Source organism: Mixophyes fleayi, chromosome 3 (assembly GCF_038048845.1).
Source record: "Mixophyes fleayi isolate aMixFle1 chromosome 3, aMixFle1.hap1, whole genome shotgun sequence".
NCBI classification, from domain to species: domain Eukaryota; kingdom Metazoa; phylum Chordata; class Amphibia; order Anura; family Limnodynastidae; genus Mixophyes; species Mixophyes fleayi.
In genome coordinates, this window is record NC_134404.1 from 231,145,708 (window position 1) to 231,159,395 (window position 13,688).

At 40.5% G+C, this 13,688-nt stretch overlaps 1 protein-coding gene across 5 annotated transcripts in view; it reads left to right on the plus strand.

Moving 5' to 3' along the window:
* The window catches only part of MAP3K4 (mitogen-activated protein kinase kinase kinase 4), a 93,462-nt gene extending 80,334 nt beyond the window's left edge, over positions 1–13,128 (plus strand). For all 5 annotated transcript variants that reach the window (XM_075203265.1, XM_075203267.1, XM_075203263.1 and 2 more), the window contains 6 exons: positions 6,566–6,682; positions 9,305–9,464; positions 10,103–10,225; positions 10,696–10,802; positions 11,498–11,677; positions 12,550–13,128. In XM_075203265.1, the coding sequence (XP_075059366.1) occupies positions 6,566–6,682; positions 9,305–9,464; positions 10,103–10,225; positions 10,696–10,802; positions 11,498–11,677; positions 12,550–12,570 (708 nt within the window). In that variant the 3' untranslated portion in view covers positions 12,571–13,128. The remainder of the gene's footprint in view (positions 1–6,565; positions 6,683–9,304; positions 9,465–10,102; positions 10,226–10,695; positions 10,803–11,497; positions 11,678–12,549) is intronic.
* The last annotated feature ends 560 nt before the right edge of the window (positions 13,129–13,688 follow it).

Consider the following 13,688-nt stretch of genomic DNA (forward strand, 5'->3'; position numbering starts at 1 on the left):
TTTGGCATGGGGTGGAACAGGACATTCAGAGCCTGAATGTGCAGCCGACAAATCTGCAGCAATTTTGTGATGCTATTATGTCAACATGTACCAGAATCTCTAAGGAATGTTTACAAAACTTTGAAACCGTACCACAAAGAATTCAGGTTGTCCTGGGGCAAATGGAGGTGTCCTTTTTGTTTGTACAAAAGAGCTTAAAAAATAAAGAAACACACATATCCAAAAACCCCTTTTATAGTCACATTTTTCCTTCCTTTTACATTCTCAACATGGCTGGAGGTATGTTCATTCCAGAGTAAAAAAAAATATTATTCTACCTTTAAACAACTTAAAAAACATATTTGTACATTTTAGAATCAAATCCCTTTTATGTAGCAGTCTGTCTCATTTTACAAAAGATCACAATGCTTATTCTTACATGTCTATAAATACAAGATGATTGGGCGCTACAAAAATTTATTATAAATAATAAAAGGTAAACAGATATAACTGGAGATGAGCTGCAGCTAGAAGATGGGAAAGCGACAACCCATAAAAATAATTGCTAAGAAATCCAAAAGTCCCAGCGCAAACACATATCACCAGAAAAATATTCTTGTATGTGCACAGAGATAAATTATTTCTATATGTATGTACAGGCAGGGCTACCACCAGAAATTGTGGGGCACTGACAGCACTTTGTCGCTATTATAACATGACGTCAGCGACGCTGCAGGGAGCCTCTGTACTTTGTCATTGCCCTTTGTCCGGGAGCCGGGCACATGGGGGGGGGGGGGGACCTTGGACTGGAGAAATTTGGGGGCAGCTCTGGGGCCCCAACATCTTGGTAGTGGCAGCGTACATGCTGACACATCCTTAATTACACACAGAAGTCTCTCCCCACACCACCTCACATCTGAGCAGCTGCTGCCTAGAAATGGCACCAGTTAACCTCCCTTAATTCACACTGGAGGCCCCACTAATAAATTTGTTTGGGCCCAGGGCTGGTGGGGCCCCATACTGCTGTACTCCCTGTACCCCTCTGATGGCAGCCCTGTGTGCAGGTAGTAGATAAAAATTGGAAATGCCTGGGTAAATGAGGGACACCAAGCATATTTATAGCAAGGGCTTCCACATAGGTGTGGTTCATGCATTAATTAAACAAATACCATTGTAGTATTGTCAGGGTATTATAAGTGTATTAGGCTAAAGCGCAGGGCAAAACAAGTGAGCAACTGCAAATCATTTCATCAGTTAATTGCTCAATTTTAGCCTATGGTGCAAGCAACCAGTTTAATAAAAAAAATGATCCTTTTAAGAACTCCACGGAGAGGATTACATAGTCTGATTATAATATAGAGTAGTCTTCACATCTGGCAATGCATGTAGTGCTAAGAGCACATATAATGTAGTGTGGAGAAAGACGGTATGGTCAGATGTTCATCATTTTTTATGTTATTTTTTTTTTACAGACAAGTGCATGTGTATCTCCAGCCTCTAGATCTCTACAGCCTGAGAGCTTTTGCAATGAAAGACTGTGGAAGTATATAAATAATATACATACACATAAGGGGGATATCTGCGCGCGTGTGTGTGTGTGTATATGTATAAATATACACAATATAAAATATATTTCTCTTTCCTACCATTGGGGGACACTGTGAGACATTGGGGTATAGTAGGTGGGACTAGGAGTTTAGGCACTTATCAACTTGTTTGTTCCTCACACTCCTCCCCTACTATGCCCCTCCTCTCCTGCTCAGACCTCAGTTTTTGGTAAGTACCTAGGAGATAGGTCACTTTGGTATCGGTTCCTGCCTATACTTTAATTCGATATAGGTTTTTCATGTTTTTATTTTACTTTCTTTACAGGTGCAGTGCAGGGATCAAACTCAAGACCCAGAGGAGTGAATAGCCTTCACTCTGGGTCCCTGTGGAGGAGGGAGCAGCAGCTTGAGCTCTCTCACCCCTTGCACCATTGCCAGCAGCCTGTCCTTCTCCTAGATTAACGAGCAATAGGGGGACATATATAGACTCATTTGCTCACCATCTCGCAGGGGTAAGCATAATTTTGGCCTTCAGAGTTGTTCACAGTCAGGATCAGGATGTGGTCCACTCCTTGGCAGAGGATGGCTAGTTGGATCTTAATTTACAAAAAAAAAAAAAACCATTGGATAGTCTCAGTTTAAGCATCAGACACACTTTAACCCTTGCGGACCTTGATTCTGCGGCTCCATCCACACCTCCTCAGATGCTGGGCAGGGTGTCTGACTTTTGGCAAGAAGCCAAATAAACAATTATTAGACTGGCCAGATTTTCATTTTTTTTTTATTTATTTTTTCTTCTCCTGGCAGAGAGATAGTTAGATGGAAAGAAACCGCTGGGACTAGTCTATTCACTTATTCTGCTATCCCTACACAGGTTAGGCGTCCATGGAAGATTTTCTCTTACCAGAAAGTGTAACCTAGCCTCCACTCAGCTTAAGTGACGGCTGGCAGTTTGTTTACACCCAACAGGGTCATAGCTGGTTTTTGAAACAGGCCATTCAGCCATGGTCAGAGCAGTTGGCCAGAGGTATTCTGGACATTCCAAGAACAGAGCCTCTCACTTCTGCAGAACTACAGTGTAGTCTCTAGGGGGCCACTGGGGGTAAGAGTACATCTCTTCCTGTCAGTTCCACTAGGCCACGTCAAGGGTGATCTTAAACCCTTTGTCCATTTTTTTTATTGGGGTCGGGGTACCTCATCAAGTAATCTCTTCTGGTCTCCCATAGGAGCATATAGTACCTGCACAGGTACAGTTAGGTGAGGAACCTGCATACTTGGTGATATTCCCAGAGGTTGGTTATTCCAACCTCTTCCTGGCCCACAGATGGATCCTTTTGTTCCATTTAAGCTGGCAGCCCCTCTTCAGGCAGGCCTGCATTCTCTTCTTTCTAGTGTAGTCACTACGTACAGTCATTGTAGGCAGTGAACAGAGAGAGTTCCTGGCCCCAATATACATCATGGAGGTCTTCTCACATGTACCAGTCAGGAAGGGGCATCGGTGTCTCTTTCGCCTGGGCGGTACGGAAATTTTCAGTTACGGCTCAGGGTCCTGCCTTTTTCATTCTGGGCATTGCGCCTCAAGGGTTTCCAAGGTCATGGCGGGGCTACGCCCACCCGGTGAGTCACTATAGTACCCTGTCTGGACAACCACTTTCCGAGGTCTCCGTCCTCTCTCTCTCACACAGATAGATCTCCATCCAGTTACTGGAAGCTCACGTCTGAATGCAGAGACTACATACATCCCTACTAAATTAACAATTAAGCAATTAACCAGGAGGAATGGTCTCTCCACAGAGACGTCCTTTGCCCTCCGGGTGGAGTCTTGGGTGCACTCCGAACTTAGTTCCCAGAGCGTCCATTCTTTTTTTCTCAGGTCACTGCTTTACAGCTCATAATCAAGAGAGCCTTAAGTGGAATTTTCCGATGCCAGGATGTTCCCTGGATCTTCAGTCTGGTATACCTGTCGTTTCATCACCCCAGGTTCTCACGGATGCTAAACAGTTTATAAAAGAGTGCGGCTTCCAGCTATCCTGGTGGCCCTTTATTTACCTCGCAGAGCATGGTTCTCAGACATTGGCGGCTGGTGGCGACACCTCCCTTCCATCTACATATGTGGCCGGATCTGAATAGTCAGGGACCTTTTTCTGCCACTCTTTATATCGTCTAGCTTGCCGCCGTGACGTTGGAGACCCCCATAAATTTAGGGCCAGAGGATTTTTGCAGGGAACCGCTTGGTACTTTGAATAGAGCCTGTAAGGCATTTTCCTCATCCGTTCTCCTTGGTCTGGAAACAGTACAGCGTTTGGTGTGAATTCTATGGTTTTCACAAGTCCCTGGCTCTCTAAGTCGCTTTCTTTGGCAAGATGGATTTTTTATGGGACTCCGCCTAGATTACCGCAAGGTGCAGCTCCCGGTGCTCTACATCAGTTTCAGCGCCGGTTTACAGGATCATGGTATCTTCAGTGTTTTTCTTCGAGAGGTCTCTTCCGGGTTCAACCCTCTTTAGTTGGTTGGTCAGCTTAAGCCATGAAATCTAGTTCGGGTGATCAGAGTGCTTGTTTTGGCCACTTTTCACTTGCTACCACTGGGAAAATATGTTTATCCCAGGGTAGGGCTGTTCCCTTGCATTTCTCCCCTTCCATGGGTTCAGTGGTGGTAGTATGGATTGCACTCCCACATTTAACTTTTCTAGGAGGATAGAGAGGTGCGTTGTTCCGGCCAATATTGGTTCACAGGATAGTATGTGCATTACGCTTGACTCAGGAGCTTGTGGTCAGGAATTCTGTTATTCTTTCTCCTTTATGTGGGACACTTCGTCGGCTGGATATAGTTTGTGCTCTTCAGGACCAGATTGACCGCAGGGTCCCTATCTGTGAGCGGTTGGCGTCTCTTGGACGACACGCCAGGGTGCTTCGCTTAAGCAGTTGTGCAGGGTGGAAATGGCCACATCTTCTGCAGAGTTTTTTGGTTGCATGGCTTTTCATCCGCTGATGCAAGTTTTGGGCTCAGGTTGTGGCGCGCAGCCGTTCCAGAGACATTCCTCCCTTAGAGGCAGCTTTGGTACGTCCCCAATGTCTCGCAGTGTCCCCCAATGGTAGGAAAGAGAAAAGAAGATTTTTACTCACTGTAAAATTGATTTCTTTGACTCCATTGGGGGACACTGTACACCCTCCCTTGCTCTGAAATTAGTGCTGTGTTTGGTGCTATTTTCTGTATTGCTTCTCCTTCTTTTTGGCTTGGTTATACAAAACTGAGGTCTGAGCAGGAGAGGAGGGGCATAGTAGGGGAGGAGTGTGAGGAACAAACAAGCTGATAAGTGCCTAAACTCCTAGTCCCACCTACTATACCCCAATGTCTCGCAGTGTCCCCCAATGGAGGAGGAGAAATCGGTTGTACGTGAGTAAAATATAAATATAAATATATATTATATATTTGACAATGAATTAATGGCCGTACATCTGCTTTGTATTTTGTAAAGGAGGCTAAAATAGAACCAGCTCTGGTTATCAGAAAAGGGCATTACATTGGTCTGATTGCTATGGCTGTTAGGAATTTCAGTCATTAAACAAGCAGTGTAATTGTGTACAGCGCTCGAAAAGGAGACCTACAACACAGTGATAATTTTAGATCTGTTGTTGGGTTATAGAGCTTGATACGTCTCTGTTAATGAAATCCACTCTTGATGTTGTTCTTCATTGAGTTTTTGTTGCCTGGATACAAAACAATCCTTCCTGACCTACATTCAGAAGCATGATTCAATCCTGACATCACTGAAAAGCCTGTTCTCTTTATACTAAATCGTAGCAATGTGAATCAATCTCTGCTAAGATTAACAGGTATCATCATGCTTCATGCATTTAGTTAGTTTAACTATTTTCACTATTAAGGATAATAATATAAATATTGTATTACATTGCTTGTCCTCTCAAATGATTTTCATAAAAAAAAATTGGAAATAAATTGAAGCCGAGACCCATTTTTATCTTCAGGTATTTATAAAATGTGATAACATATTCATCTTGAAAACAATGTGACTATGGGATCATCATCATCTATTTATATATCGCTACTAATTCTGCAGCGCTGCACAGAGAACTCATTCACATCAGTTCCTGCCCCGTTGGAGCTTACAATCTAAATCCCCTAACATAGACACACACAGACAGAGAGAGACTAAGGGCAATTTAATAACAGCCTATTAGTATGTTTTTGGAGTGTGGAAGGAAACCGGAGTACCCAGAGGAAACCCACACAAACATGGGGAGAACGTACAAACTCCACACAGATAAGGCCATGGTCGGGAAATGGCAGACTTTTTTCAGTATCAACAGCTCTAAAATATATAAATTCCAATCTGTTCCTGCTGAGTAAAATCAGAGTACTGACATCTGAAATATATATATATATATATATATATATATATATATATATATATATATATATATATATATATATATATATATATATATATATATATATATAGTTTGTAGAAGCTATTGCTTGGTAATGCAATGGATACATTCTGCAGAGAATGTAAAAATATCAGTGTGCCACACTCAAGTCTCTTGATACTTCTCAAGTAATGCCACTCATAATATGCAGATGAATAAGATTACCTTCGTTTACTCATCTCTGTATATAGTTTTTCTATGCACATATAGAAAAATAAAGTAACAACAAGCATGTGTAATAAAGTATTTTTCCGTTTAATACATGGATATTTCTGCTCGTCGCTTGTTGTTTTACTTTTGTGAATTATTTACCCTAATTTTGAATAAGTATGACAGCATATCTTTTTACATATTCATAAAATGCAGAAAAATATAGTCTGTGGTGTTGTCAGGGAAGCCAAAAAGTGAAAATAACCTAGGTTGGCTGCAACTGGGCCATTTAAGAAATTAGCTATATTATTCATGTATGTTATAGAAACCAGAGTATGTATGCTACTTATTTCAAAGTAGAAATGTATATTTCGTAGAGTTGATATTTCTGCTAAATAAAAATGTACAAACAGGTCTATTTTTATTTCTATGTTCCAGATTCGCTTTCAGCCGAATGACCATAAGACCATAAAAGAAACTGCAGATGAACTGAAAATCTTTGAAGGCATTAAACACCCAAATCTAGTCCGTTATTTTGGTGTGGAACTTCACAGAGTAAGCATTATTTGTTTAAAGAGAAGCTTAAAGCAAAAACTTGTTTGAAATAAATGATTGTAAAAAAATAATAAAATAAAAATAGTATTTTCTATGATCCCTCCACATAGGGTCTCTTATATTGCATTCTGTATCACCCAAACTTATGTTAGCAGCCTTCCTTCATCACAACTTCCTGCTATATAGTGTTATGAATGGTTCTTGATCCACGCGATCGTTTCTGTACGGCATCATTAGAATACTGTGCAGTGTGTGTCTGGCTATAAAGTCACAAAGTATCCCAGTCATTAAGGAAGTTAAGAAGCTGTAAAGTAAATGTAAAACTTGCTATTACATGAAAGGTTATTTCACTGAAAGAGAACCCTGGACACAAGGAAATGCTAATCACCCAGCGCTCCACTATTCTGCACACACCTCTACATTGTCAAGTGGTCAGAAAGCGAAGGGGGCACCATGGAAGTGATGGACAACACATTCCAATTGTCAATTCTATAATGAAGCATCTATGACAGACGATACAGATTTTGGCATACATATATGGACAAAAGTATTTGGACACTTGACCATTACACCAACAGGGACTGTAATGACCTTGTCTTCATATAGTTTAATATGAAGTTGGTTCCCCTTTTGCAGCGATAACAGCTTCCACTCTTCTTGGAAGGCTTTCCACAGAATGTTGGAGTGTTTCTGTGGGAATTTGTGTCCATTCCTTCTCTAGAACATTTATGAGGTCAGGCACTGATGTTGGACGAAAAGGCCTGGCTTGACATCTCCGTTCCAGTTTAGTCCAAAGTTGTTCAATGGGTTGGGGTCAGGGCTCTGTGCGGGCCAATCAAGTTCTTCCATACTGAACTCGTCAAACCATGTCTTTGTGCCCCAGTGCAATGACTACATTCATGTTGGAATAGAAAAGGGCCTTCCCCAAACCGTTGCCAAAAAGTTGGGCGCATAGCATTGTCCAAAATGACTTGGTATGCTGAAGCATTGAGATTGCCCTTTACTGGAGATAAGGGGCCGACTCAAATCCTGAAAAACAGCCCCATACAATTATCCCTCCTCCACCAAACTTCACAGTTGACATAATGCAGTCAGGCAGGTAACATTCTCCCAGCATACGCCAAATCCAGACTCGCTCATCTGACTGCCAAACAGAGAATCGTGATTAATCACCTCACAGAACACATTTCCACTGCTCCACAGTCCAGTGTCAGTGTTCTTTACACCACTCCATCCGACGTTTTGCATTGGTCTTGGTGATGTGAGGCTTGCGTGCAACTGCCCGGCCATGGAAACCCATTCCATTAAGCTCCCGCCAGACAGTTTTTGTGCTTACATTAATGCCAGTGGAATTTCGTAACCCTTCAACATCAGCAGATCGTTGGCGACTTTTATGCACCATGCGCCTTAGAAGTCGTTGAACCCTCTCTGTAATTTTACATGGTCTTTACATGGTCTTTACATTTCTGTTGTTCCTAAACTCTTCCACTTTCTAATAATATCACTTACAGTTGGTTGTGAAATTTCAATCCTACTGGATATTCCCCTAGCAGTCTTGCAAAGGTGGCATCCTATCACTGTACCACGCTTGAAGTCACTGAGCTTTTCAGAGCGACCCATTTTGTATCACATATGCTTGCAAATGCAGACTGCATGGCTAGGTGCTTGATTTTATACACCTCTGGCAACAGGTCTGATTGAAACACCTCAATTCAATAATTAACAGGTGTGGCCAAATACTTTTGTCCATATAGTGTATATGTGACAGCACACTAGACAACTCTGTTCTGACTAAAGTTGATTAACATATTGTTTTTGATTGTATCTAATTTATTATTAACCTGCATATTACAGCGGTCTTCTTTATTTCATGTAGAGATCACACAAGTATCTTTTTTTTTTTTTTTTTTTCCCTCCCCCTCTCTTCTTACCTTAACCAAAATATTCAGTTGTAACATAAGTTGCTGTAATGTTTGTTACAGGCGAACAACATCTTTAGTACGAATATTTAGGAGCGTGACTTTTTCTTCACAACGACTGTTTACTATACTGATTCCGAGGAAATGCGATTAATGAAGAGGGTGGCAGCAAAGAATGACGTACTGTGCATGTCGACAGTAATCTTTCTACAGTTAAGGGGGCAATTGGAGAATACCTTAAGGCTACAATATCTAAGCCTTACTTATTAACATTGAAGAGGCGGCGCCTCTTACAACTGCCCCCTTAACTGTAGAAAGATTACTGTCGACATGCACAGTACGTCATTCTGTGCTGCCACCCTCTTCATTAATCGCATTTCCTCGGAATCCGTATAGTAAACAGTCATTGTGAAGTATAGATCGCACTCCTCAATATTCGTACTAAAGATGTCGTCGTCGCTCTTGTCGGGGTTGCCAGCATCGGGTATTGGATTACCACCGGTTGAAATTGTATAACCACTGTCAGCACCCCTGCTGTAGTGTGATCTTTTCTGCATTAATGTTCTGTCACCTGTTCCACCATTTTATTTATTTTGTTTTATTGTTGTAGTTACCAACTATTGTGGTTCAGAATGTGTTTTTGTTAAGATTAAATAATTCATTTGATTGAAAATACAAAAGTGTTTTCTTGCCCCAAATCCAGGAAGAAATGTATATTTTTATGGAATACTGTGATGAAGGTACTTTGGAGGAAGTTTCTAGGCTTGGCCTTCAGGAACATGTCATACGACTTTACACAAAGCAGATCACCATTGCAATAAATGTGCTTCATGAACATGGTATTGTTCATCGGGACATTAAAGGTAAAAAAAATAGTATATTGATGTTTCATGCAGAATTTTTAAGCTAGAATTACATGATCTACCTGGCAGAGTGTCTGATACCCAATATATAACACAGGAAAATGTGTTGGGCATTCAGAGAGGTAAAATCTGGTATTTATCTATAATACACAAGTGACGTGAATTGATGTAAAATATGAGTAGAGATGTCAGTTATTTGGAGAGTAGCGATATTACATCTGTAAAATGTAACTTCAATTGAGTGATATCACTTGCGTCGTATGATGAATATTGAAAACGTTTCTTGCTCTAATGCAAAGCAGTCAGTGAAGGCAAAGCTCTCCTGGGGTTGCTCGGGTAGCTATTTAATATGCCAATTAGGCTTTTCCGCATACTAATTGACCATACAAGCATGCTAAAAAGCCGACCAGCATGCTAATCATGACCACTGCCATCCCCTTGCTTTACTACTACGCTGACATGGAGCGACAGGGCTGCTGATTATCCTCTACCTTGGAAACACTTGTGTGGTATAAGTTTTGAAGGGTTGGATAGCCTGTACTAAACAAGAAGGCCAGTCACAGAGGTGTATGGCAACTTCTGTTTTACTACCTGCACACTTGTCTAACCCAATGGTATACTTTATGTTCACTTCACAGGAGCAAATATATTTCTTACATCTTCTGGGCTGATAAAATTGGGAGACTTTGGATGCTCAGTGAAACTGAAGAATAATGTGCAGACCATGCCTGGTGAAGTAAACAGCACCTTGGGGACAGCAGGTATAAGATGATACTCATAACTCTTATGTTTCCGCTCATCCTTTTAATTCTGAGCAAACAGTTAGCTGTTATAGAATGGTGGATTCTGATAACTGATTGTTAGATGTGTTTTTCCAAAGGCATGATGTCTCTTGTACTTGTCTCCATAGTTTTCTGTACTCTATAAGCAGGGCCCTTAAATGTGTGTTTTCATTTTATGTTGTTACATTACAGCAGCTGATTGTGGGAGTGAGCCATCTGCATTTGCTGTTTGTGTTCTATTTCCTTGATATTTTGCCCTTTAGACAGAATTACTGCGAAAATGATTATCCCATAGCTGGCATTAGGAACACTAATTTAAAATCAAATACCCATTTAAAACTAAGAATATAAAAAGTACTGTATTTTGACAAAGTTAAGACATGTTGTCTATTATCAGGTTATAACATAAATAATCCTTTTCCTTGTGTGAAAAATGTGTTTTTCTACAGCGTACATGGCCCCAGAAGTTATCACCAGAGCTAAAGGCGAAGGACACGGTCGAGCAGCAGACATTTGGAGTCTTGGCTGTGTCCTCATTGAAATGGTTACTGGAAAGGTAAGACAAATCTGTGTCATGTCCAGCTCCAAATTTAATAATGAACAACAAAAACACAACAACAAAAGTAGTGTTTAGAGGAGCCCATAGTTGTTGAAACTAAATAGGATCTAAATGGCCATAGTGTGATTTTAGTTGGTTAGTTTTGGAATAATTTGTCTAACCATCGTGTTAAACTCCATAGACAATAACAGGAATGACGACTGCTATCACAATGTGGTGTCATAATTTGACCTGATACATATGTCATCTGGGTGTTGGCTAGAAATCTAAACCTGTGTTCCAGTAAAATTTAGCCATCTGTACGTGTTCAAAGTTCTCAGTGATCCACTAATTTATTGGTCATGGTGAAATGTCAGGTTGCAGCATGTGTAAACACAATAACCCCTTTATTTGTTTTCACCTTACTAATAAAAGAAACAAAAATAAGTTGACCTTTAAAAATAAGTAAAATGCCTCCTTTTTAAGGGACTTTGTTTGGAAACTGAGATTGTTTCCAAACATTTACTTTTGTCATATTGTCATACTAAACCTTTTTTATATATATATTCAGCCTGTTTATCGAGTAAATGTATCAATATGACTAATTGTTAGGTATTCTATAATATATTTTGTAGAAATGCTGAGTTGCAGCCTGTAATACTTGAATTAATACTGCCAATACTTCTTTTAATAGATATGTTTCATTGTTACAGAGGCCTTGGCATGAATATGAACACAACTTCCAGATCATGTACAAAGTGGGGATGGGACACAAGCCCCCCATTCCAGATCGAATAAGCCCAGAAGGAAAAGATATTCTTTCTCACTGCATGGAAAGTGATCCAAAGAAGCGATGGACGGCTAGCCAGCTCCTGGACCATCCATTTGTCAAGGTTGGTAAAACTTTTCATTGAACTATGGGGCCATATTGGTTAAGACTTCTCATTACATTTATTTCCATCCCGCTCTAATTAATTTGTTCAGATTTCTATCAGTTATCTTATTCTGTACATGTGTCGCGATCATACCTACTGATGCTGATGTATGGTGCTTTAAAAATGAAGGTCCAGTAGGATCATAACTTACATTTCTCAGAACTTGTTATGGTTCAGAACCTTACATTAATTCAGGTTATTGACTGAATGAATGACACATGTAACTTTCTGCATTTTAGCTAGGAAACTTAATTTTCTGCAAAATGGGTAATTCCATATTAATTGCAATATAACTGCATATATCAAAAAAGGGAATTTCTCTCAAGACATATGAAATCATCATCAGTTATTTATATAGCGCCACTAATTCCGCAGTGCTGTACAGAGAACTCGTTCACATCGGTCCCTGTCCAAATGGAGTTAAAATATACACACACACAGTTAGAGAGACTAAGGTCAATTTGATAGCAACCAATTAACCTACTAGTATGTTTTTGGAGTGTGGGAGGAAACCGGAGCACCTGGCGCAAAACCACGCAAACACGGGGAGAACAAACTCCACACAAATAAGGCCATGGTTGGGAGTTGAACTGATGATCCCAGTGCTGTGAGGCTGAAGTGGTAACCACTAAGCCACCGTACTGCTAAAGTCTACACACTGTAAAGTGTATATGGGTTAGAAATGCATGCTGATCTGAAATGTAACCTATTGTATTGAATGTGTAAGAAAAAAAAAAAGAATTTGAGAAATGTGTTCATGTATGCAAATATGTGTTCAAATACTGTAAACAAACGAGTCTGATTGTGTCTTCTTCTTCCCTGGTGGGCAGGTTTGCACAGATGAAGAATAAAGCCGTTGAGAAAATATGGCCTAATGTACTTCAGCAAGTCATCTCTTAATCACTACTGTATGTAATATTTACATAAAGACTAAGCTGAGGTGCGCAGTGCAACATTGTGTATTACCGTGACTTAAGACTGCACAGGTGACAGGCGTCACTTCTCCTCCTGCTGCTCTTTTACATGTTGTTTGGCACATGTTCTCCATGTGACAACGTCCTGCACGGTTTGTTTTGTTTTTTGTTTGTTTTTTTGTTTTTATGTAAAAGCTGCATGTTTCAGTGAAGTGCCATTACTACTGTACATGGACCATTATGTTTTCATTTGTTCTCCAGCTTTTTATTTCTCATATGATTGAGAACTGTAATAAAACATAGTACTGTTTTTAACTTTTCAGACTCTGACGCAAGTTGTAGTATTACCAAGCATTCTGGATCTTGTAAATGTTTTTACTTTCCCTGTTCAGTGCACTGTGACCCTGTCATTTTATGGCCAGCTTTGAATTTGTTATGCAAGAAAAAAAGTTAAAGACATTGGAAGAACATTTTCTTATTAAATGGTTTATTTTAGGATGTTTAATAGTGTTTTATTTCCCGTTATCCAATCCGGTGTTATAGGTAGGGGAGAGGAACAGTTTAAAAAGGTTCAGGGAAAGGAGTTGATGGCTATGAGGGTTGCACATAGGAGGGAGGTTTAGGAGAATTGGAGAAGGGGATAAACGTTGGTGGGTCCATAAATCCGTGTATTTCCAGTTTGCTATGATTAGTGTGGAAAGTGTTAATTTTTCTTCTTTGGATCACACAAGCAAGAAGAGAAGGATGATGCAACTGTATATTTTATTACAGAAGATAAAACAACTGTAAATATCGTATTTCCCCATGTATAAGACGCACCTATTTCCAAAAAATTTGGAGTCTAAAAACTGGGTGCGTCTTATACAGTGGTAGTGGGGGTCCAGGGGGAAGCAGCGTTACACTGGCAGCAAGGGGGGAGGAAGGGGGGGGCGCGATTGCAAAGGCTTGCTGCCAGCGACTGCAAACTATGTGCAGGTCCGTTCGGCAGAGACAGGCAGGGAGAGTGTACTGGCCGGCTGTTCTGATTCTGATCTTCGCACACTTTTTGACAGCTA